Consider the following 26,992-nt stretch of genomic DNA (forward strand, 5'->3'; position numbering starts at 1 on the left):
TCAGATAAGAGTTTCATAATTTTTCGAATTATCAGAATCCTTATTTTGTCTGATCTGATTGCCGATACATTTTTAAATGCACTCCGTTGGCTCTAATGCCACCGCCTATCTCTGAAATGTTACTGCTTGTAGTCTAGCTCAATGTTCTGAACACAGTCAATCCGCACATCTTATCACGTGGCTCGTTGTACATGGCACCGCGGAGACTCCTAGCATGTGGATTCTCATGCTACTCTCCGCGATCCACGCACAACTAACCACGCGCCCCATTGAGAGCGAGAACCACTAATTGCGACCAGAGGAGGTTACCCCATGGGACTATCTTCCCTAGCAACAGGGCCAATTTGGTAAGGGAGACCTGGCTGGAGTCACTCAGCACACCCTGGATTTGAACTCGCGAACTCCAAGGGTGGTAGTCAGCGTTTTTACTCACTGAGCTACCCAGGTCCAAGCAAATAGTAGATTTGCATTTTAAGGAAAATATAAAAATGGTTCATTAAGATTTTCTCTCAGTATACCAATATACCACCATACAGTATATTTCCTATCTATAAATAAACAGTAGAAAATCCCCCATAGTCCACTACTTTGGTTGTCTTTGGACTACAATGTCCTCATTCTTGCCCAGCTCTTAAGATAAGACTTTTTGACTGCTGATATAAAATTACAATGTTTACTGCAAATGTATATTGGTCCCAAATATCATTTATCTTCTTGATTACTAATAGTCGTTATCGGTATCTATGGCTGAATTATTTAAGCTAACTGCGGTTATTTGAGACAACCGCAATTATTGGGCATTCAAATTCCAATCACATTTCAATGCCCAAATAAGGGACTTTTAAGCAAATATACTGTATAAATGCAATGAACGACACCTTTGTGTGTCATTCAGTTGAACTCAATGAGAGTCAATGAGACGCACCGCGGAGGTCAATTAGCTCCTGTTCTGAAGAGTGTGTGAAACGCTCCGATGCACACACTGTCAGCAGAGGCTAGCATCAAACTCCCGTGAAAATATGAACGAACAAGTATACATTTTGAGCATTTTAAAAGATCGTGTAATGGCAAATGTCCTGGTTCATACAAACTGTGTTAATGACACACACTGTCAAAGATGAGGCATGCTTGCTCCATTTCTGAGGAGAGATAAAATGATGAAACCAAATCTCAAAGGATCTAAAAGGACTCATGTGTTTAAACATTAAAATAGCATTAAAATAACATGTGAAAGTGAAGAAATTAGGAAAGAAATATTTTACTATTGCATAGTGATAAAAACTTTATATAAATAAAATATAAATAGAGTTCAAAAACAAGTGTAAATGTAAAATTGAACAAAACTAATGTTGACCAAAAAGAGACATATTTAAAGTATTTTGAACTATTTTGATATTTAAAACATTCATTTTCATGTTATTCATACATTTTTAAAGCCTTAAAGAAAATCAGTTTATCCCTATTTTATTAGTTGATTCATATATTTGAAGTAAAATATGTAGAAATTACTTCCAAAGGTGTATGAAGCACTCATGCAGGAAAAAAGTACGCCTTAACAAATATTACAATTTGTATGACAATTAATCGTGAAAGCCCTTAACGAGACAATTAATCCTCACAGCCCTAAAACAGACAATTAATATTCATAAATGCATTATCTGTTTGACAATTAATTGTCAGCCAAATTTCCTAATTGTGACAGCCCTATCGGTATCGGCCCTGAAATATCTGCCGACCCTACACAAGACCTAAACAATATGCATGTTAACATGATTTTAATGTGGTAAAATCGCTTGCCAACCTTTTCTGTGTAAAGTTTTTAAAATTTTACAACTTGGGTGCCATGACAATGTAAATGTAAGCAAACCCTATAAAGTAAAAACTGTTAAAAATTTACATTTTAACAACTTTTCAGCTCAAATATTACATGAGTTGTAACAGAAGAATTTGTGTGCTTTTATAAAATTATAAGCTTCAAATTTCTGCCTTTAAACCATCAAAAAATTGGCCTCAATCACTTCCGTTGTATGTGCCTCACCGTAACCTCGACTCGTGATAATCAACGTTATGCCACAATTGCTGTCAATTGAGCTTAATCTATAAAGAACCTGGAATATACTTTTAAGAAAAAACCATCCTATTGGCAAAAAACAATGAAAAAAAACAACAACAAAAAAGACCATAGATAGTCATGTACAAGAGGGTCTTCAGTATGGCTGTCTGATTTCAATAAGCAAAGACACAGTTTATGTGAAGTACAAGCGAAGTTCTACTAAAATAATTGACAATTCCACTCAAAACAAATTCAAGTCTATTTGTCAGAGCTATGGGCCAGAACGTACTTGCCCCGACAAGCGCAGCATTTTTTATTTACTTTTTCGACCTTATCAACATGCAGTAAAAGACTAACATAGTGAGTGATTTATGCAGTCATGAAATCAGTGTTTGAGAAAGACAAACAAATGTTTTTCGTACCATAGCAGGTCCCGTCATAAGCAGCGAGCAACCATGGCACAACTCCCCGAACTTCTCGCAGTAGTGTTTGTGACAGAACAGTCTCCCCTCCTTCTCAAAGTACCAGTTTGTCAGGAGATCAAAGCACACAGAACACCTGGAGGAACAAGAATGGAAAAATGAAACATACTGTTTGCAGAAATTCCCTTGAACACCTAATATTTGATCAGCTCTCCAGGACAGGGCTTCTGACTGATTATTTTGCTTACTGGAGCGTGTGACTGCTTACGGTATTTGACATGTTCACGGTGTAATTGGAATTTCTTTTGTAAAAATACATTTTAAAGGAATAGGTCACCCAAAAATTTAAAGATTTTCTTTACAGCCCCAGTCCACTTTCACGAAATGGAAAGAACAGACAAAAGTCATACAGGTTTAGTATAACATGACGGTGAGCATTTTAAAAATACTTTTTAATTTATGGGTGAATTATTCCTTTAATGTGTACTAAACATTTTAACAAAGTTAATTTGATCATACTTTGGCAATGTAATGTGAAACCATAAGCTATTTGAATGTTTGCAGCACATGTAAGGAAGCAGTGAGGTTAAACTTCAAAGATCTGTGGCTGATTTTTGCCTCAGCCAAGCGACTGTAGTGAAGTTAATGATCCACATTGCACTTATAAGAAATCTTTCTCTTAATCTAGCAAAACATATCTAAAGGAAAGCTATAAAAGTAGTAAATGATGTCAAAGAAGCATGCACACAGAAATATCCATCCACTCGTGACTGAGACAAAGTCCGATCGCACAACACACACACACACACAAACTCTATAGTTCAGGAATTTGGGAAGTGAGCCAAAGCTGGTCATGAAACTCTCCTGTCGGCCACCCTACCTACAATTGGAACCTGATGTCGGAATATAAGCAATGCCGCTTTCAAGTATTATCAAAAAATCTACTTAGGCCTAACTAAAGACATCGAACTACAAACTAGTTGCTAATTGAGGCTTTTTTTTTTTTTTTACAATAAAGGAACCATTGTCTTGAACAGATGAGGAAGGATGCGTGAAAAACAAAACGTTCCTCTTTACATGCAACAGCTTGTACTGCCAGACTAGCCAGAGGTGGGGTTACTGGGACTTACAACACATCAAGATGCGAAACACCTAAGAGGTGCATAACTTTAGAGGAAAAACTATAGCCTTAAATGCAGACAGCATTACCATGATAAATGCCCTAAATACTTCCTCTACATATAGGCCTAGACCAAGCGCTGCCACATTTATTCACTGTTTGTGTGCTGCTAAAGTAGTGTAGTTTGCCAAGGCAAGCATTACTATTGCTCATACTTAGGGTTGGGGGTTTGAGCAAACCCATAACCCTAAGTATTACATTTAGCATGTAATTCATCTTTTACTGTTTGTGCTTCAGACAAATCGTGCAGCTTGAGCAAAGGTTTGCTATTAATTTCTGTGTTCAGAATTAATTTGACCTGGTGAACAATAAAGTGGGCAAAAAACTCCCACAGACATTAATTGAAAGAGGGAACCGAGCCATATCTATGGAACAGAATATCATGTAAACTTGCAGGTGGGTTCTTTAAACTTGGGCCAGTAAAGCTGGTGTCACACTAGCCAATTTTTTCAGGCGTAACCTTAATTTACATAATCGCAGCCAGTGGGTCACAGATAGAACTAGGATTAGAATCTGCACGCGGAAGGTCGTTAATCCCTTGACCATCTGCACTCCCAAAAATGGAAAAGGAGTTCAAACTTTGTAAAAACTGTTTTGTCGCCGAGCAGAGCTCTTGCACTCTCAGCAATTGACCAATAAGCTCCTTTAACTGAAGAAACAAGACGTCACACTGATCTGAACATCATCAGCGATCGCACTCACAGCCGTATCTCACAAATACAGATTGTTATCCATAGTGATTCTCACCAAGCATTTTCTGGGGTTCTCCTTCATTAAAATGACTAATGAAATCAGAAAGAGAAGGCAGAACAGTCTGTTTTTTGTTGAACATAAATCCTTTGCTCACTGGCTATGTTTACATTGTTTACGCCAATCCGAATAAATTCAATCCGATTGCAGATTCCGAGTGCAATGTTTATATGTCCCCTAAACGTTTAGTTAACGACAAGAGTCTTGGTCGACCAAGATTTTACTGGTTGGTTGGTCGCAAAAAAAATAAACCTCCACAGGAAAGAGACGAACACCGGTATTACCGCTGGTTGGACGCTAGGTGGTACTATGGGGTAAATGTCCTTACCCAGGATTAGGGTTAAGCCTACACAATAAAGCAAAATACCTTGATTTCAAACTTTCACTTATTTAAAAAAAAAAAAATCTAATGAAACTGGAAAAATATTAAGTACAATTAAAATGTGTGTCGTCAACATCTCTCTGGCAAAGAACCTGCTTCATCTCTGCATTCTGACAGTCGGGTATTTCAGTGTCTGGGAAAATACATCATGCGTAGAGATGCGGAAAATCGGCTGGCCGGTCGATCGGTGCATGCTCGGCCCGGACCGGTGACCGGCCGGTCAGCCTCACGTCTTCCCAATTCCAAGCCGGTCTGTTTTGTTGCCAGCGGCGCAGACAATAACGTCACAGCAGCATGTAAACATGTCACTGGCGTGGAAGCTCATCACTGTGAAGTATACATAACCTAATTTAGACACTTAAAATACCATCACCCAACTGAAAATGCCCATTTAAAAAAAGAAGCTAATAAAGGGAAAGCGGCTAAAGCTAGCCAGAACTCAGCAGCCTCTCCTATCTTTCCTTGGTATGAGCAGCGAAAATACTGTGTCTGATATTAAAATCAGTGCGACACACATTGCAAAAGGTATTGTTGATATGCCTTCGGGATATGAAATTAAATTCTTCCGTCCAGCTGTTGTTAAATGCACCACCTGAGTTTTCTCCTCCCATCTACCAGTGATGCTTGATTCAACTTCCCGCGTCTACTGCCTGCACAGATATCAACAGAGCAACTGGGTTTTGGTTGCCAGGTTGAGGTCACAAATTATTAGAAATTTGTATGATGTGTCGATTGTGTGAGTAGGATGCGTTTCATACAAGATCTGGCAATTGGACAACCTTGGAATAATATATTGATGTGATTATTCATATAACGTGGTTTGGGCCATACAAATTACGGGAGTTTCCCCGGGAAAAATAAAAAACAGGAGGGGGCGGGAGATGGGTGTGAAATACGGGAGACTCCTGGGATAACAGGGAGTGTTGACAGGTATGGTTACAAGCCGATCCCGAAGCAGCAATCCAGTTTTACAACTGATATTTGGACATCTAACTTAAGCGTAATGTCAATGATGAGCGTATTGGACACGTCAGTTTTGTTCATAGGCTTGTAATCTTTGGAATTGTTTTGTTAGACGAATAATAAAGAGAAAAAGGTCCATTTATAAAAATAGTGGAAAATGACTGTTATATAAAGCAACTCATTTGCAGTTAATTGTTATTTCTACCTCTTTCTAGTCACAAAGCATTCTATTTTGAGAGTTGTTTAAGTGAGAGAAGATCCTGTAAACTTAGTGCAGTTTGGGGGAAATTGTAATGTTTAATAATGAATTTTATTATGAAAATAAAATTTAGCATTGAAGAAAGGTAGATTTTGTTTGTATATGCAGTCAATAATAGTTCTTAGTAAGAAAATAGTAATCGGAAAAAATCGTTATCGGCAGGTCATACTTGTAAAAAAAAAAAAAGTAAAAAATACAAAATCGGAATCGGCCAAGAAAATTGCAAATCGCTGCATCTCTAATCATGTGTGAATAAATTCATTTTGTTCCCTCCTTCACAATATATATATATACACTGTGTGTGTGTGTATATCTCTCTCTCATATATATATATATATATACACTGTGTGTGTATGTCTCTCTCGTGTGTATATATATCTACATACATACATATATATATATATATATATACACATATGTGTGTGTGTATATATATACTATATACATCTACATATATATATATATATATATATAGCAATATCCAATTACATCGGCGGATTGGTGAATTTTCTTGCTTCAGTAATATTACATTGAAAATTTAATTTATTTAAAAATGAAAAACTTAAATCAAATACATTTCTAAATTCAAATTGCTCTCCAAACGAAACGAAAAATAAATTAAAATAATGAAGTGAACAATAACCACCTTTCCATTTACCGTCAGGCAAGTATCCATCTAAACATGCAGTGGAAAATTACTTAAATGAAGACAAAAACAATTATAAATGTAAAAAAAATATTATAATGATTATAATAATCACTGAAATATAAATCATGGCTTGAGATGAATGCGTTTTTGTATTTTATATATTTTGTATTATTTACAGGCTGCTCAGTGGAAATAAAGCAAACTGAACACAAAGCACCTCCTGAGCTGAGATGTCTGAGGTTATTTACAGCATTCTCATAGACGACACTATTCTTGCAACAAGAAAAATTCAGAAGACAACAAAGAATAAGTGAGACCCTTTTACATGCATGTGTTCCACAAGACTGTACGCCTCCGAACAAACATACATGTGCATAGACGCATTTCTGTCATCTGTTCTTAATAATAAAATAAAGTGGGTTTATTTGAGCAAATGTCTGTGTCTATTAGCAAATTATTTGTAATATTTATTTGATAATAATAATTTAATACATGGGAAAACGAGCCAAATATCGTCTTGACATTGTCAAAGGCATCAGCTATTAGCGATCACTCAGACCATCGTCGATCCCAGAGATCATCATCTGTCGGCAAATCCTTAATGTGCATTTCTGCTGAGCTGACGGTGGCTCTGTAGCGGTGTCTTCTCTGCAAATTGCTAACTAGTTTGTGAAATGCATACTAGAAAGTTACTGAACAATGACCCCATCATTTTATATAAATAATATAACATTATCCCTGTCTCTGACAACCATGTCACTCATGTTTATCACATCTGTTTGCTGTTAGCCAGCTATAGTTTGTCAGTGCAGTCAGTAATGTAGCAGATTAAAAGGTAAACATCAGATCATCTTTTTGCAGTTCAGCAAATAACGGTGCAGTGGTGGATTGTATCTGCTGAGTGTTGATTTCATGCTATGTTGTTACCTAGTTGAGACACAATGCTGGAAAGGAAATAAAGTCCATCTTTTGCTCTCCATGGCAACAAGCTTATAGCTTACCAAGTAGCTACTTTCATACCATGTCAGCGTGTTAACATGTATTCACCAAACTGTTTTATTCACAGTTTGCTACCCCCTTTGGTAATATTTAAAGGTCTGGTTTTCTAGAAATTAAAATAAATAAGGGGTGGTAAATAAATACTAATACAACAGACATTTATTCATTTTAATATCCTATATTAGGGCTGGGCGATATGGCAAATAATATTATCATGATATTCTTTTTCATTTAATTCTGATTTCGATATTTATCCCGATATTGAATCACATTTGAAAAAAAATTTTTATTTAATTGCTTACTGGAATTTCATTGCTTCACGCACCTCATGTTTACGCACATGTGGGGAAAAGAGGATGCGGGTGTGGCCCGGGACAGGGCATCAGTGAAGCGGGTTTCAGTGCTAGAGAAAAATATTCAAGAATACAGCGCAGAAAGATCAGATATGATGTAACCGGCGCTGTTGTTTTGTCGCACTGCTCACTAGAGACGATGAGAGGGCGTAACCATCGTCATTATAACTTGCAGTCAAGATGGAATCAATCTGGGGTCCAGATCCGGAACACGGGGGCCTGAGTAGCGGGGGCAATAGCAACTTCATACAGTCTGAGGCAGCGTTTGCACATTCGCTCGGCATGCGCCAGTGGAAACGTACAATAAGCCAAACTGCTAGTGTTTTTAGCAACACGCATGTCTAGATATAGGACACAGGCTAAATATGGGAAATTACTCAAAAGCTTCACATCTGAGTTTTTTGATCGTGATAAATATTTATATTGTTTTATCGCCCGCCCTAATCAGTTTCATACTGAAGAGCCACTTAAAAGTACATTTTTCTCAAATGTAAACGAGTGTAAATGCCAACACCATCATATATGTCGAAAGGACTGTAGCCTGTCAACCAAAACATGAGCTCATTGATGTCACTAAGTGAGTCTGCTTTTTTATTCCATCAGCTGCTCCTGGTCGGAGGCTTCCGTAAATATTTAGTTTATACAGAAACCATTTACTGGATTTTTATTTATTCTTTATTTTCTCAGTGTTCATTTCTAGAATTTGTTGACAATGTATAATACTAATGTCTAATGTTCTTTGATTAAAATATTTGTTTAAGAAAGCAGCCTTCCGAGTACCTTTGCTTGGTAATATCGGTGCAAAATCCACATAGAAAAAGTCTGTTACCATTCCAGTTCAAAAATGAGCTAGATCAGCCACCATATCGTTAATCAGTGAATTTTCCCCCTCTAAACTCAGTATCGGTCTCAAAAGTCCCATATCGGTCGGGCTCTACTAATAAGCTGTCTGACATTATGCATTTGCCTCATGCCCATTCCTCCTCCAATCTAACCGCAGGCATCTCTGGATGCGAGTACGAAGACAGGTGGGTGAGAGTTGTCCTTAAAAGGAGTTTACAGATGTGGAATGGAAACAAAATAATAGGGACTTTAAGCAACATCTGCGGACGGGAAGCTACGCAAAAATCACTAAGCAATAATGATGTTGGAACGGTGCATTTAATCGTTCAAGAAAAACAGCTATTTAAAACAGCAAGAGAAGTGATGCTTGTGGTGTTAAATAACTATCAGAAGAAGAGTTTCTCATGTACGATATAAATAGCCTACATCTAAAACCTTGATATTATTATTAAGTCTACCAATATTTAGAGTTTTTTTATTCAAAGCCTATAACCGTGTGTAATTTTAACGTAAGCTTAGAGTAGTATGTTAAGGCTATTTACTTTATTTGTTCACTTTGCATCATATCTTGTAAAACATAATCTAACATTTACTTTCCTAATCTGTCACGTAAGATTGACTGTCACTATGGCAAAGAAGAAATGCTTCAGAAATTATGGTTTCGACGTAAGGATGTGAGTGAAGTCACATACACGCAATGGAACACAGAACGCCGTAACCGTACCTGCTGCTTAATCCCCTAAGAATGACACAAAATAATTTTTTGCTTTGTGTGATGTCGTGAAAGAACATGTACTTTGCAGAATATTAAGTGCGAGCCTGTATACCCTTAATAATGCATTTTGTCATTGCTTAGTAGGTTCCTGCAAAGAGTATAATGTATAAACATGCTTACGCAACACATCTCTGAGCATGAGCGCAAGGTATTTTAGAATACGACTGAGAAAAGTTGTCGGATTCAAATATTTACATGGCTAATATTTTTATTTTAATCTGATTATTTTTAGTCTACACCACCGCCTTCAATCGGATGGAAATTAAATTTGGATCCAGCTCAATCTAATCATGTTTGTGTTTACATGAAGACTTTTCAATCCAACTGAGCTATCAGTCAAATCTTTCTATTTCAATTGTTTGTTTACGCGGTACTCCTATAGTTATTTCGACGAGCTACACATGACTAAATTGGGAGAGAGAGAGAGAGAGAGAGAGAGAGAGAGAGAGAGAGATGGGGGTGGTGGGCTTTAGCAACCTTTCAGCAACCACCATGCACAGCAAGTGGAAGTCCCAACTCCAGTTCCATCCCCCTCTCCTGTGTCCGCTTCCAAAGCTGAAATGGCACCTCCAAAGTGATTCCCCCAACAGCAGTCTCAGCTTCCAAAGTGACTTCACCTGTTCAGAAAAATGACATCCCAACCCATACTTGGGCAGCAAAGAACAAATCCACCATTGTAGATACCCCAGATTTCTTGGCTCTAACCAGCCAAACCACCAGCACCTTTAATGATGACACTGTCCTCTCCACCTTAAGTGCTCAAGCATCCTTGCCAGAGACTTTTCAAAACCAAACTACAAGCCCTTGCTCCACCTCGCATGGTTCTCCGAGGTCAGGGAAGAACCAGGTGCCAATAGCAGTCAAAGAGACCATCCCCTCTGAGAGGTACCCTGTCCAAGACACCAGTCCTCCTTTGAAAGAGCAAACTGTGTTTAAACTGGGGCCAGAAGAGATCTCAGATCTAACTGCAAATGAGGTAATGCTCAACCCAAAGCATCTCACTCTACGAATTCTTATTACTCAAAGGTAAAGCAGTTACACGGTAAAATTGTCATCTAGGTAGGCCTACGTTTCTGGTCAACTGAACTTATATAGTACAGAAATTTGTATTAGCATTACAGATTTTTAATCATCAGTCTGTTATCAAGGGTTGTACAGTGCAACAGTTGTGCTCGAGTTCGCTATTAAAAATGATAATATATGATGACAAATGTATGCCCATTCGCAGATGTGAGAAGTGTTATTTCCACCTACAAAGACCATTGCAACAAAGATTGTGTATAATGAGTCTAATGTCTGCTTTGCTTTAGCCAAATCTCGAGCACTAAAACTTTAGCGGGTTGCCATGGACACGGTAATGTTACTTCTATGCTATGCGTACAGAAGTAGCACATTACAACCTATTCGGCAGAAACTGAAAATTTTGGATTGTTTGCATCAAAGTCTGTGTGCATTTAGTTGCTCGATTTTCAGAGGACAGGTTAAACGAATGCGCTTTGACTCAAAAACACTGGATTAAGCATATTTCTTAGATACATCATCGAGGGATGCATTCCTGTAATAGGCTATTCAGAATAGTGGTCGATAGATAGGCCTGTGTTTCCCAGTGGTCTATTCTTCAATCACTGCAATTAAAATGCTAAAAAAAACATATTATAAATCAAATAATTATGGTACCAGGGCTGTTTCAGACCATTGTGGCATCTTAGACAAGATTTCTATAGGCACCCCATGTCGGGGTGTTTGGGGTTTGTGTTGGCAGCCTTCTCTTTGCCTAGTTCCCCTATACCTAGAAACAGCCCTGATTGGTACATATATTTATAGCAAAAAATATATATAATTTTATGTAATTTGTAGCTGTAGTAAGTTAGGGCTGTGCAATATAGACAAAATTATATTGCACTTTTTTATTTTTTTTTTATTTTGAATAGGTATTGGGATTTTAATCCAATTTAATTTTGCATTGAAAAATTTTACATTGAAAAATGTGTTTTCAAAAACATTTCAGTATTGGAACAAATGGTCTTTGTGTTAGTGATAGATTATAGCATTAGTTATTATTTTATGAATTTTAGCTTTTCCCAATTTCTGTTCTGTTCTGCCTTTTACCCTTCTACCATGTACCTTTTTGCACAGCATTCTGATTAGCAAGATCTTGTCAGTGTGAAAAACATGTGGAACAATCAAAATGGCAAATTAAACATCACAGAATTCATAGTCAAATAAACTGCAGTTTTGTATATGCACATGCTTAAATCTTGATTTTATTGTGATTAATAATGCAGCCTTATACTAAAAAATAAAAAGAGTAGCCTAATAAATAATTTAAACAATAACAAAATTTCTACCATACTCTTCTGTGCTAATACATTTTTATTTGTGCTAAAAAAAAAAATTCACTAGCACAAGTTCTAACACCTTAAAAGCATACAGCCCAGCTGTTAATTGTGTTGCTGAATTTGTTTTGTTTTAAGCATGTTCAGAGGAGTGGTTTCAAATCAACTGGAGATCAGCAGGTCTGCAGTGTGTTCCACAGAGCCTGGACAGTCTACTAGTCTTGCGGAGCACCTCGGAATTGAGTCCAACAACTCCCCTGAACCATTTCTCTCTAAGATAACAGTAGAGTGTGTTGATTACCCAAATCACAACACAGAGTCACTCTCCAACACCAATGAAACTTCCAGTCACATTGCTTGCCTTTCCATATAGGAAAATAGTTCTTTATTGAATGCTCCATTGTCTCCTAACCAACCAGTGGAGGACCACTATGAATCTTTCTGTGCGAGTCAGACAAAACCAGGAACACTGATCAATGTCATTCATATTGCTGAAGAACCACCTGCTGAAAAATCTAATGGTCAGTGGGGTGTCAGCAAATATCAAACCTTGCACGGTCATCTCTGAGGACCAACCTACCCTAAACAATCAAAGCACCAATGATCATCTCCATGAACCATCTAAGCATGAGGCATCAGACCATAAGAAGTTGGCTACCATTAACTACCAGGAGCAAGAATCCAATGCCACTAGACCAGGGAGTAATCAACAGTTAGAGCAGAGAGAAATGGACAGACAATCATTCCAGATAAACAACTTCCATCTTTGCGCTGCTGCAGGCATTTGTCTGACTGCCATTGTCCTGGCCTGGAAGCTCAAGCATTAACTCTTAATTCTTAAAAGGAATAATTCACCCCAAAATGACATTTCTGACATTATCTCCTTACTCTCATGTTGTACTAAAACCATGTGATCTTAATTAGGGGAATATCCAGCCTGCTCTTTTCCCATACAACAAAAAAGTAAAGTAAATTAGATCAAGTTAGATCAAGTAGATTCACTTAGGCTACATGATAAATGGAATGTCCAGTACATGTGAAATTATATAGAGCCCAGTTTGCCAGGCATTACATAATACAACAACTGGTTTTACAGTCAGTTATGAAATGTTGCAAGACACCTGTGTGTGACAGACCATGAATATAAGGGGCTATTGCATAACTTTGGTTACACATATATGGAAAACTCATATGGAACACTCACTCAAGAACAATACAGACTGTACAACTGCTTCAATCCCTTCCTCATCACAGATTTACATTCACTTGTGAATTTCTGTGAGCAATTTCACCCATATGAGACTGTCCAACAGGCACTTCCTATTTTACTGAAATATTAAGTTGCACACTGGCACAAACACAGGCTTGAGGCTGCCCACCACTGGAAAAATGTCTTCAGTTGTAAGATGTACTTACAATTTATACTTGAGTAACTGTAAAGGTGTGTGTTTGCATCTGATTGATGTATTATTTTAGGTTGTTTGCTCATCTGCAATACATCTAAGAAGTTTCCTCTTCTTCAGAAAATGTCTTTGACACGTTTATGATTTAGAATGAATGTAAATCTGCTCTTTTTAAGATGTTTTTCAGATGAAACACTCTTAATGGGTTGTAAGCGTATTTTTAATGCATGAATCGTGTATATTGATGAATGCATATATTTAAATTTAAATCTCAGAAATGGCACTTTTATTTAGACTTTTTAAAACACTTGATGTTATATTAATTTCAGTTTAACTTATTATATTATTGCTACTTTTGATCTTTTAAACGTTTTCTGTGCCATTTCTTTTTCTATTTTATCCCCTTTTCTCCCAAATTGGAATGCCCAATTCCCACTACTCACAAGGTCCTCGTGATGGCGTGGTTACTGACCTCAATCTGGGTGGTGGAGGACAAGTCTCTGTTGCCTCCACTTCTGACACAGTCAATCCGCACATCTTTTTAAGTGGCTTTTTGTGCATGACACCGTCTAGCCTCACAGCATTTGGAGACTCATGCTACTCTCTGTGATCCATGCACAACTTACCATGCGCCCCCTTGAGAGTGAGAACCATTTAATCACGACCACAAGGAGGTTACCCCATGTGACTCTACCCTCCCTTGCAACCGGGCCAATTTGGTTGGAGTCACTCAGCACACCCTGGATTTCAACTTGCTACTCCGTGTGTGATAGTGAGTGTCAATACTCACTGAGCTACCCAGGCCCCTTTCTGTGCCTTTCTTAGCTGGAAGCTGTATTTCAGGGGAACTTGATTTTGAGTGCTTCTTGATGAATGTTTATACACTGGTGTGCAGTTGCTTTTTGAGCACTGGTCTTGTCCATGTCTAGTCTTAATGATTTCCACACAAAAAATGTTTCTGAAATAAAATGTCTTACCTTGAGTCTTTGTGATCATTCAAAGATGACAATAACAATGATGCTTGGCACTATGGTGGTGAGGTTTAACCCTGATATTCAGTAAAGTTTGTCCACAACATTAAGTACAAACCAAAATCAGAAGAGTTCAAACAACAAAAACTACTCAGAACAACTTAATGCCAAGAGATTTACATTTATTCATTAGCAGACATTCTTATCCTAAGTGACTAATGGTGCTTTCCATGTATCAAACCCATGGCCTTGGCATATCCAGCACTAAATAGGTAATACATAAGCTGCATTATCTTGCCTTTGTTCTGGGTATTTGTCACATATTTTTGCATTTATATCAGTGTAGATATCCCAACACAGCTCTTGAGTCATTATTTATCACAGCTGGCTGAAGTCTATCAGGAAAGAACTGCAGCTCAAGAGAAAGCAGCCATTCCTTTGCATACTACCAGTCAGAAAACCTCCACACTTATAAAATTTGGGCCCAGCATTGGCACTGGATTGAGTGAATCTGGCCAAACTTTCCACTATGAGCAGAGCAACAATAAGGAGAGCAAGTTCAGAGAATTCAAGAAACTAAACACTCCACATGCCATTAATGCAAGTTAACACCTGGAGGCAAAAAAAGAAAACAAGCTGCAAAATAGCAAGACTAGACTCTAAGACAATGATTAAATCTGTCATGTGGTTGGAAAATTGTTACCTAGTTTTTTGTGACACTCTGTGTCTGACCAGGAAAAGAGGTACACAGCAACCAGGTCTGAACCAAAGTCCAAGCATCCAGGAAGGAAATCATCTCCAGGCTATTATCCAGAAGCATCATTTCAGCAATTAAGACAACATGAATACTCTCCAATGCGGAGGCCTAAATAGAAGGGCTTGGAATTGCCACAGACCTTCCGATTCGATATTACAACAATGTTTCGTAGCCGATTCGATATGCATTGTGATTCTGTAAGTATTGCGATTTGATGTTTTGATATAAAAACTTCATAAAAAGATTAAAAAACTCAAAATTCCTTTTTCTCTGAAGTTGTGTCTGAAATGACAATTGTTTTTACTCTGTAATATATCATTTGCATGTAAAAGGTAGGGATGTGCAAAACTATCAATTTAAAACTACCAATGTACCAGTCAGTGTGTTGTCTGTGCTAGGCAACTTTAAAGAACCCGTGTATAAGGCTACTTTATGTCTATTTGTACTCAGCAAATAAAAATATACTATATATAATTTTAACTTGTCAAACAAATTTTTTTTATTTTAGAATATACAACCGTTAGTTCCAGTCCTTGAAGCTGATTGGAGGGGAAACGTTCCATGAGCACAAGGCTTCATCATGACTCCGACGCTTCACTGTGTGTGCATTGTGTTCAGCTTGTGTTTGTGCCATTCTAAACTAAAGCGTTAGAGTAGTGCATGTGTGTATTTTTTTTGTTGTTAGCCAGCAGGTGGTGGCAAAAGATAATTTTTGTGTGTAATATGAGCCAATTAGGTGACGTGAAGTGAATCCCCATCAGCCAGTGTTTACATAAAACAGCTCTTCGAAATAGGGAGAAATACCCCCGCTTTGACAGTATTTTTCCACTGAGAAAGCTGATCTTCCGAAAGCTGACAGCATCTCTGCTTGGGAGTGGCAACAGGTGATCACACATGCTCAGTCTCTCTCTTTGTCTCACACACACACACACACACACACACACACACACACACACCTTGTTAGAAACAGCACTAGCCGTGATACTATTTCTGAAGGGACATTTTTTAATTACTAACGGAGGCTTGGACGCATCATTTGTTTTGAACCAGCAACAGCAGATTCTGATCTGCCACTTAAGAAAGTAGTTCCATGCACAAATGTACCTAAGTTTTTCCTATTTTATTTATTTTTATTTACTTGTTCATTGAACTGTTGTATATAAGCAATAACACACTCGCAATCATGCTATATAGCCCAAAATCAGCACTGCAGTGATTACCTGTGGCGGATAACAGCAGTGCTGATGTAGGGCCATATTGCCCTCTAGCTTGTGTGATATTGCGTAAATATAAAATATAACATTAAATACAATAGGCTAATGGTAACTACCATATCATAATGATACCTTTGCAACATACAAATGGAGGATAAATAGTAAAATTGTTCAAGAACCATTGCTGGGACTGTACTGAATTATGACACCCATGACAATTCACCAGTAGTGCCAATGTTGTTGCATGTTATTTACATATGCATCCTAAGAAAGTCTGATATCCTGTGCAGCGTTCTCATAGACAACAATATTTTGACAAACTGCTCCCAGATGACAGACAGAGAAAAAAGTGAGAAGACAAGAACAATAACAAAAGTGAGTTCCACGAGACACAATAGCGTTGTGCGCATTGGTGCCAAAGTGCAAATTAACTTCTGAACAAAAAAGAAAATCAGAAGGGCTTATACGATTAACTGCCATACAAAATGTCATACTTCAAAAGGTGTATGTGTGCTTCAAACATCTTCATTTATTCATCTTTAACTAGGAATTATAAAATAAAATAGAAATATATTAATTCCTTCAAGGCTTTATAAACCTATGAATGACATGAAAAATAATATTTTAAATATAAAATATTTCCAAACACAAAATATCTGTCTCACTTTATGGTCAACTTTACTCTTGATCCATTTTACATTTACACTGTTGTTTTTAGAACCCAAACAACATGAATAGCCATTATATTATATGAAAGGGGACCTATTACGCAAAATTCACTTTTATGTGGTGTTTGTACATAAATGTGAGTCGGCAGTGTGTACACAAACCACCCTACAATGTTAACAGTCTACCCACTCCTCTTTCTTATTATTATTTCTATTAATCAAAAACAGTGTGTCAAAATGAATGGTTTTCGTTTCTGCTCTAATGTGACATCACGTTAGAGCAGGCCTCACCCATGACTGGTGATGAACTCCACCCTATTATCATAGATCCTCCCCTGAGTGATCTACACACGGTCCGGCATTTTTTCCCGCGCTGGAGCAGATAGTGAGAAGAATAACGTCTCAGCATCGTAAGTGTCATAAGTGTTCTGCTGTTGGCTGTAAAAGTGAACATAAAGAGTCTTCATGTACTCCCGGCATCAGAGCCACTACAGACACAGTGGATAATTTTGTTTTTGAAGGAAATGTGCCCCAAAACATACAAAAATGTATGTATGTTTGTGCAAATAATTTTACAATGAACTGCTTTGTGAATGAATGTCAATAAAAAGTAGGATTTAAAAAATAATAATATTCTCAAGCATGGATCAGTACCAACTGTTCGTGTTCCAGCTTTATATCCTGAAGCTGTAAGTATCGCACTTTATATTTTGTGAATGTTTGCAAATCGCCTTTCCGAATGTGCTTGTTGGCTGATTCCACGAATTCCACCATGGAGTTTCATTTTTCATTTTCCTGGTCAATGGCTTTGCCAAATGAAACATGGAATGTAGGCTGTCATCCGCGCAGCTTGACCAAAGCAAAGCAGGTGCATTTAATTGTGCAATTAACCAAACATGAAGTGCTGCCAGCCTGTGATTCGTGAATTTGAGTCTGTTGGGTATACTGCAGTCTTGTCATATTTTAACTTTTTGTTTAGCCTCCCATTCAGCTCATGACAACACCATGCGTGATCATTTGGAAAGATTACATCAAGCTGTAGACTGGAATGCAGGTGTGACATTTCATATACATAAAAAAAAAAGTCTTCTACTCTCTCTCCGTTGCTGGCATGCAAGTGATTACCCCTCCACAGGTTGCCGACCCCTACCGTAGAGCCTTGCATTCACCATCAAAATCCTCGTTTATATTATCGTGGGAGTTTGACGCAAAACCTCCACAGATGGCGTGTACATCACAGCGCTTCTGAAGTGGCTAATCGTCACACGTTCATCAGAAGTCCGCAGTGTGGATCAATGAGACGGTCGGAGTTTAACAGAATAAGACATACAAAGGCCATTCATGGCATTTATATATTTGCTTAAAATGTAATTGAAGTAAAATGTGATTGAAATTTGAACTGCACAATAAATCGTGGTTACATCAATTAACCGCAATCTGACGACTACTTTATCACGACAGGCATGGGGCCTGGGTAGCTCAGTGAGCATTGACGCTGACTACAAACCTTGGAGTCACAAGTCTGAACTTAGGGCATGCTGAGTGACTCTAGCCAGAACCGGTTGCTAGGGAGGGTAGAGGTCACATTGGGTAACCTCCTCATGGTCACGATTAAGGGTTCTTACTCTCAATGGGGCACATGGTAAGTTGTGCGTGGATCACGGAGAGTGGCATGAGACTTCACATACTGCGAGTCTCCGTGGAGTCATGCACAGCGAGCCACATAAGATGCGCGGATTGACTGTCTCAGAAGCGGAGACAACTAAGACTTGTCCTCCACCATCCGGATTGAAGTGATTAACCGCCCCACCACAAGGACCTACCAAGTAGTGGGAATTGGGCATTCCAAATTGGGGGAAAAGGGGATAAAATAAATAATTAATAATAATAATCACGACAGGACAAGGCAAAGATGTTCATTTAAAAAAAAAAAAAAACATTGTTCCACAGTATAAAGACAGTCAAATTGGTTTGGATCAACATAAGGGGGAGTAAATTAATTTAGGGGTAAACTATCCCTTTAAGAAGAATTTTAGAGTCTGAAACAAGGTTTGTATGCTAAAGGCCAGAATCACTCTCTGCCTAACCCAAAGAAACGAAGTGCCGGGAAGCGTCTGGCATGCTATGTTCTGCTTGAAGACCATTCTCTCCGGTACACCATGTGCCAGAAAAAAGGAAAGAGAGGGGAAGACTGAAAAAAAGCACTCAATGGTATGGAAACAGGGAGGATGTGGAAAAGCAACATAGTGCTGAGACGTGCTGATAATGATCACATTAGTGTGAGAAGGCCACCAAACCCACTAGATTGCAGATGGAATGGCTGGATTTTGGCCATTTGCCTGGTGGGGGCCTTTGTTTGAAGGAATGTTGACAAGCTCTGTTTCTAGAGGGAGACACAATAAGCCAGTCACCCATGCAGAGTGGGCAGAACCTAGTCATCCAATCCTGGTACAACACTTGTATGCCTGTGGGGTGCAAATTGCTCAGGAGTTTGCGCGTTGGGCAATCTGTTTTCTGACAGTGAAGGTTTGTAAATTATTCACTAGCCAACGTGAGTGAACTAACATCTGTGAGGACGTGACAAAGGTTGAGCAGGTGTGCGCACACATGACATAAACTTTTACCTGTTAACCAGATGTGACTGGTAAATTTGTCACATTTCAAAACATGTCTGACAGGCAGTGCGTTCCCAAGGTTACAAATAATACCCATGTAGAGCACTTTGAAGGATGAACAATCATGGTAGCTATGTTAAAGTGTTGTTGCAACAGAAGTGCCCCAAAATTATTTGAACTGCTTCAAAGGGCACTTATAAGCAAAGATTTTGTAGGGTTCAACTGATGGAAACTTTGCTCACAAGATATTGGCGCTGCACTAAAACCTCAGTCTGGACCAGAACGCTTGTAACTGCACATGGTTTGCCAAGCATAACGTAAATTAAACCATCCGTACCTGCGAACATGTGGTTCTGTAAACAAAAAAGCTGAAAAGTCCTTGATCACTAACTGTTACGTCCCCAGCTCTGGTGTTTGCTGCTAAACGTGCATTTGAGTGCAGTGTCTCTCCCCTTTCTTAATTGCAGATGAGCCACACCTGAGCGAAGCCTACGTTTACGCGATATAAGGCTTCTGGGACCGTTCCTGAGCGCGCACACAAAGACCGAGACCAAAAGCGAGGCACTGCCGTGTTTTCTGTCTTCGAAACATCTGCCTACTTGCTGTCCACCCGGCAGTACTGAAGTGTTCCGCCTTTGTGGTAGATCTTGCTGCTACCCATTTACTATTTAAGAACTGAACCTGTTAAATAAACATACCCCTATTATTTTTGCTACGAGCCGATCTGTGTGCGTCTCTCCTTTATGTTAAGGGTGGTGTCCGACCGCCCATAACACTAACGTTATATAAAATTATTTCACTAGAACACTGAACATTTATACACAAGGGCTGACAGTTCTGTACCATTCACTTTGGGCTTGTATTCTAGAAATGGTTATTATTGGGGAAAAAATCATGTGTAAAGAAGTACAAGTTTCATACAACTGATATTTAAAGGAATAGTGTATGCAACAATGAAAGTTCTACCATCATTTCCTAATGCTCGTGTTTTACCAAACCTGTATTACTTTCTTCAGTGGATCACAAAAGATGTTCACAGAGAGATGTTTGGTACAACATTAGCCTCAGTCACTATTCATTTACCTTGCATCTTTTTTCCATACAATTAAAGTAAATGGTGACTGATGCCGTCATTCAGCCAGACATCTCCTTTTGTGTTCCACAAAATAAAGATACACCGAGTTTAATTAAAGTGTGATAGGATTTTTATTTTTGGGTGAACTATTCTTTTAACATCAGATTTTGTGTGATGGTAACACAATTTGTCCTTTGGCTTGGAAAGATATAATTAAAATTATTTTCCAATGCCCGTTATTTCTCACACTTACACCCTTCAAAGTTATCAGTGTGAAGGGTGAAGCTGCCGGGCATAGGTTGATCACTTCTGAATAGACCACACCCATCCTTTGGCTCTATTGGCGCATTTAAATAACTATCACAACGACCAAGAATTCTTCCATTGTGAACAACTTACATGTAGAAACATGAAACTTTAACACCCTTTTAAACGATCAAACATCTCAAGAACTCGGTCCATTTCATTTTGCTCTGAGAAGAGTCAACAGATTATTTTTCCTGTTCTAAGTTTACACCCACAGGAAAAACAACAGGTGAAATAATATAAATGATTCAAGCCCTGACACATACTCCAAACCAAACACTACAGACAGAGAACAAACACACCGTTTACTTCCTTCATTCCACCAAGCATTCCAAATTAACAGAGAAATGTTTCTACTACTTACAACCACTATTCAGTCATACTGATCCCTGCAGGTTACCCATCATTGTCTAATGAGTACATTCTAGAAAAAGAACCAAAGAGATAAAGGAAGCAAAAACATAAAAAGAGGAGAATGATGAGGAAGCGGAAATGCTTTGAGGAGTTTGCGGATGTCCTACAGGACCATCCAAATAATCGTTTTACATTCAGAATACTTGTGAGAAGGCCCTTGTGTATAAAGCTGGCAATACATTTAAATCTGGATTTGTATTATAGTTTTTATCATGTTTAGGTTTACAAGGTGTATAACAAGCTCAATAATGTAATAAAGAAAAGCTTGCTATCTAACAGGAACTTTCAGATGAATATGATTAGTTGACTGGCTATGACACAATTAAAAAAGATGTGGCATCATATGCTATAGGCATGCTCTCTGTTTATTATTATATAATAGGCAGTTATATTTTATATATGTCTATGACTTGTAGCATACTTTAGTTTTAAATGATAAAATCTTTCTTCTGCTTAAGCTATTTAATTAAAATGTTGTATTCCTACTTGCTCTAATTCATACAAAAACACACTAGACTACAAAAATATGCTTATTCTGTGCAATTTATTATTTTTTTGTGTCAACTCATTCATGATGTCCATTAACAGTACACAGTCACTTTAATTCAGAGTGATCAGAACACCAAAAATAGACTCTGCACTGAAACGATTGAAGCAGTGCTGCTTCTTCAACGGATCTGCCTCGCTGCTTTTGACGTGAAAACTCTAACCTGTTAACATGGGCCCCCAAAAAATACACACTGCTTCTGCTTTGGCGTGTAACAATCGTAACAACCTCAAATCACATGTTAATTGCAAGTAAATGTAAGCGAAAAGGCAAAATAAGAACCAGGATGCATTCAGAAGACATTCCTGGCCCTCCTACAATTATAGTTATTAGGGCATAAGAGTCCAGTCCATCCTTCCAATCACAAGAGAGGCATTAGTTGGACATTTGACAGCCCCTGCTTAACAGAAAGGGAAAAAACAGTCTTGTATTTGTCTGGAGGGGCCATGAGCTGATGTCTGGGAATGTGACAGCTAACCAGAGAGGAGATCCTACCTACATTACCAACCAACCAAACGCTTCCAAGAAAACAGGGATCGCCTGTCAAAACAAGGATTCCTCAGAGGAACAAAGAGGATTGTATGAGTTACAGAAAATATACAATTATATAGAAAACTGTGTTAAGTAGACTCCGATTCAGAGCACCAGACTATGGTAGTAAACCTTGTAGATGGTTTTAAGCCAGAGAATGCCTTGACCACAAGCTCACAATTGCTTGGACACTCAAACTTCCAGGTCATATCTAACATGGAAAGTATTTGATAGAGGTGAAAGGGGCCCAAACCCACTCTTGTTCCAGATTCCACAAAATGCTAAGGAATGGGCTCTGAACAAATTGCTGCCATCAACAGGGTCAATAAATCATCATAGTACCTTCAACTTGGCCCTAGTCTCCTGTTGCATGACAGATTTGATGACAAAACTGCTCCATGACCTTTTGGCTTGTTCTTCAAATGACTCAGGATTCTTTTTTTATTTTTACCTTTCAGGCAACATTAAAGGAATAGTTTGCCCAAAAATGAAAAATCTCTCATAATTTACCCTCTTGCCATCCCAGATGCATGACTTTATTTTTTGTTCAGATTTTAGAAGAATGTCTCAGCTCTATAGGTCCATGTGAATGGCAAGTGAATGGTGACCAAAACTTTGAAACTCAAAAAAAAAAAAAAAAAAAAGAAAAAAAAATCACAAAGCCAGTATAAAATGAATGCATAAAACTCAATATTTGCTTAATCCATGACATCTGAAGCAATCCCATAGATTTTGGGTGAGAACAGACAAAAATATAACACAATCTTGACATCCGCAGTCTCCTCTGGGATCATGATTTCAAGCTCGGTTAAACTTCCTATTGCACTCTAGCGCTCCGCGCATGAGTCAAACTAGGAAGTGCAATCATGCTTGAAATCATGATCGTGCCTAGAGACTGCAATGGCAAGATGAATAGTAAAAAATGTGTTACATTTTTGTCTGTTCTCACCCAAAACCGATTGGATCACTTCAGAAGACATGGATTAAACCACTGGATTCTTATGGATTCATTTTATGCTGACTTTATGTGCTTATGAGATTCAAGGTTTTGGTCTCCATTCATTTGCATTGTATGAAACCCAGAGAATTGAGATATTCTTCTAAACATCAATCTTTCTTTGCAGAACACAAAGAATGTCATATATATTTGGGATAGGATGAGGGTGAATTTTCATTTCTGGGTGAACTATTCCTTTAAGGCCACCAGGTTAACCTAAACAGCAACCATTCCTAAAAATCTTTATTCTTTCAAGTCAGTTGTCAAAACATTTGTATGAATACAAGTCAGGAACTCAAAAGCAAACTTTAACTATAATTAATTGAAACATCAAATCAAAGAGAAGAAAATAAGGCAACAGGGCTGAGGGGAAACCTGAACTAAGAATAGTAAACTGAGCTTCCTGAGGTCAGTTATATTAACTGAAGTACTTTAAGCAACAATGGTCAGCACTCCAGTACATTTATGAGATATTTGTTGCTGCCCTTTGGCAATATGGTCTCAGGTTGGCAGAATTATAACTAGGGACGCAACTGCTTTGATGACATTAAATGTAGCCACTGTCCACATGGATCTTCTTAAGAGTACGGTAACTTTCTTAATCTTACTAAAGGACCTTTACCCTGACAAAGACCTATTGAAAGTTAAACACTGATCAATGACAAAAGGAGAGCTTACAGAAATTTGCCAGAAAGAAAGAAAGCTGCTTCATGCAAACCACCACTAAATTACTAAATAACATTCCAATATGACAACTTTTCATTATTCCACTGTTTGTTTCATCTACAAAGATGTGCCTGAGATACATAAACACATCATCTAACCCCACTAGCTGGATTGTCTAGGAATCCCCAGTGGTTGCTGACATACTTCATTGAGCTTAACAGCCCATAATACCTGCATGTAGGTGCGCAAACGAACAATAGTGAATGGTTTCGTTTGAAAGCAATAGTCTGGATGTTTTCCTCTGGAGAGGAAGAAAAAAAAAACATTCCTTGCTGACTAGGTTTCAAGTTACAGGTCAACTAGGCCACCTTTAGTTAGTCATTTAGAATATCTTGGCATGCCTGTTGGTGCTTCTACACTGGGGTCAATAACCAAAACATTGCTGTTAAATGATTCTAACGAATTAACTAATGATTGTCCAATTATACTCCAAGGCACTCTGATGCTACAAAAAAATAAATAATCCAAAGTTTGAGTGTTTCAGCCCATTAATGGCCAGTCTGGATCATTTAAAAAGAAATTGGAATTTAACTAGGATTAAGACCCACTGAAAACATGAGTTGTGCCAGGCGTCTTGAAGAACCTTCACATGGAAAGCGTCCTGAATCGTCCCGCCACAGCCCGTGCACGCACGCTCCGTCACATCTGTCAATCAAACATCAGATAAACATTAAGAACCTTTACAAACCAAAACCCCAGGCACCCCTTAATAACGAATATGTTCACATGAAAACATACATTTGAGCGTTTTAAAGCTTGTGAAGTAGCGAAAATGTGAGCTCCTTGAGCGCGAGCAGTTTCACATTACGTAATCGCACTCCGTTTCTGCTCGAGCGACTATGTCTAAAATTACATTTTATTGCACTTCACCATTAATAAACAAAGCCACCCATTCGAAGTAGTGGATTTTCGCTGACTAACACTTAAAATGTCTCTAATTCATCGTTTGAAATGAAAAACGGGTCATTGTTGCAGCTGAGGCAATTTGTATTTACTTGCTGGGGAATCGCCTATCCAAACAATTCTAATCGGTTTCTTCGAATTGTTAAATATTCCGAATTTATTTAAATACATTGGCGCATTTTTATTTATTTTTTTATAGTCCATGCTCCGGTTTATTGTATAATTTCTTCAGTTACACGAGAAAACGCAAGCGAGCGAGCAAATCCCTGCAAGTCACATTTTATTATCTATCTAAAAGCTTCGAGTAATTAACGAAACTCGCTGGACTGTGAACTGTGAAACACTAAACACAGAGACAAAGTATTAATGAGCAGTAAAGTAAATGAAACATTTACTGGCGCAAGAATTAATGTTTCACGTAATCCTCACCTTCTTGTTCGTCCATGTCCTCCCTGATATGATTCGATTATATTTGTTCAAGCTCACATGCTGGTCCAGAAATGTGTACCATTCACACACTGCGCTTCAGCGACGCTCCATTTCTGATCCATGTCTAAGAGCCATCCAGTTGAATGAGAGGAATGTTGAGGATAAACAAGTCCCATCAAACGAAAAATAAAATGTGTTGCTCCCTCGTCCGAGCAGACGACGTCGTAGTGTAAAATTGTACGGAGACCGGAAGGGATCACCTGAAACAGGAGCGTTTGCAGTCTTGGCGAGCCGGACCGCGTCAGGCGATGCAGCAGCGTCATCTACAGCTCAAAGGAAGAAGCGTCTGCACTCTAGACATCCCCCTCCCCTGTTTCCTTCGGAGTTCTGCGTGCGCAGATTCCGTCTGGGCCAGTATTTCATACAAGAGCAGAGGTCACTCGTGTAATAATTTCTTAACTAAAAAGTAGTTTGAAGTGTGCTAAACTCATTTCATTACTTGCTTGTTTTGATTATGGGGAGGTTACCTCCCCCCATTCCCCCTGGAATCTATCACAAAATGTAGATAGTGTCAAATGTTCAAAAATAAGAGCATTTTAGAATAGAATATATTCCAATTAATTTTGATGCTTTATTTCTCATAAATCAAAGAGATTATGCAATAAATATAGTATATGATTCATTATTTCCATGCTGAATTTTCATGAGATGCAAATGGATGTCAAACACATAATGAGCTACACAAAACAGACAATCTACACTGTTTTGACAAACTTATGTAACGTCACAACATATATTTCTGTCCAGATATGCAGTCATTTTTGGCCGAGATCTTGTATTGATGATGGGAGAGTTGAACCACTCAGTAAAGTTTTCTCCTTGGAGTTGTGATGGGCAGATTGATACTAAAGTATCGATACTTCAGATACTGATGTGGTATCAAGAACAGTGATCCTCAAATGAAAATATAGATTCTGAAGTTTTGTTTTTTTAACTAGTGATATTATTATTAATTAGATTACATGAATATAAATGCATCTCGTTGCTTTGAAGTGGAAAAAAATGCTCTCTGTTGCTGATGCCGAAAAATGAATTAATGCATTTGTGACCTCAAGTCTAGATTATTGTAATGCATTACTGAGAGGATGTTCAGCAAGATCAATAAATAAACTTCAATTGGTTCAAAATCCAGCTGCCAGAGTTCTGACAAGAACCAAGAAATATGATCATATTAGCCCCCTTTTATCATTGTTACATTGGCTACCTGTTAAATTTCGTATTAATTTATAAATTCTGTTAACTACGTACAAAGCTTTGAATGGTCTAGCACCACAGTACTTAAGTTACATTCTACCATGCTATATTCCATCACGTTCATTACGATCACAAAATTCTGGCCTGGTAATAGTGAATATCAAATCCAAAAAAGGGGGTAGATCCTTTTCCTATTTGGCTCCCAAACTATGGAATAG

The 26,992-nt window shown here is 38.1% G+C and overlaps 1 protein-coding gene across 1 annotated transcript in view; it reads right to left on the minus strand.

Moving 5' to 3' along the window:
* LOC127623344 (LIM domain kinase 2-like) overlaps positions 1–25,750 on the minus strand; it is a 51,194-nt gene extending 25,444 nt beyond the window's left edge. Inside the window, exons 1-3 of the mRNA XM_052097769.1 lie at positions 25,521–25,750; positions 24,737–24,833; positions 2,476–2,611 (exon numbers count right to left, since the gene is read on the minus strand). Coding sequence (XP_051953729.1) covers positions 2,476–2,611; positions 24,737–24,833; positions 25,521–25,536 — 249 coding nt within the window. The 5' untranslated portion in view covers positions 25,537–25,750. The remainder of the gene's footprint in view (positions 1–2,475; positions 2,612–24,736; positions 24,834–25,520) is intronic.
* Positions 25,751–26,992: the final 1,242 nt, after the last annotated feature.

The sequence above is a fragment of the Xyrauchen texanus genome, chromosome 3 (assembly GCF_025860055.1).
Source record: "Xyrauchen texanus isolate HMW12.3.18 chromosome 3, RBS_HiC_50CHRs, whole genome shotgun sequence".
Lineage (NCBI taxonomy): Eukaryota > Metazoa > Chordata > Actinopteri > Cypriniformes > Catostomidae > Xyrauchen > Xyrauchen texanus.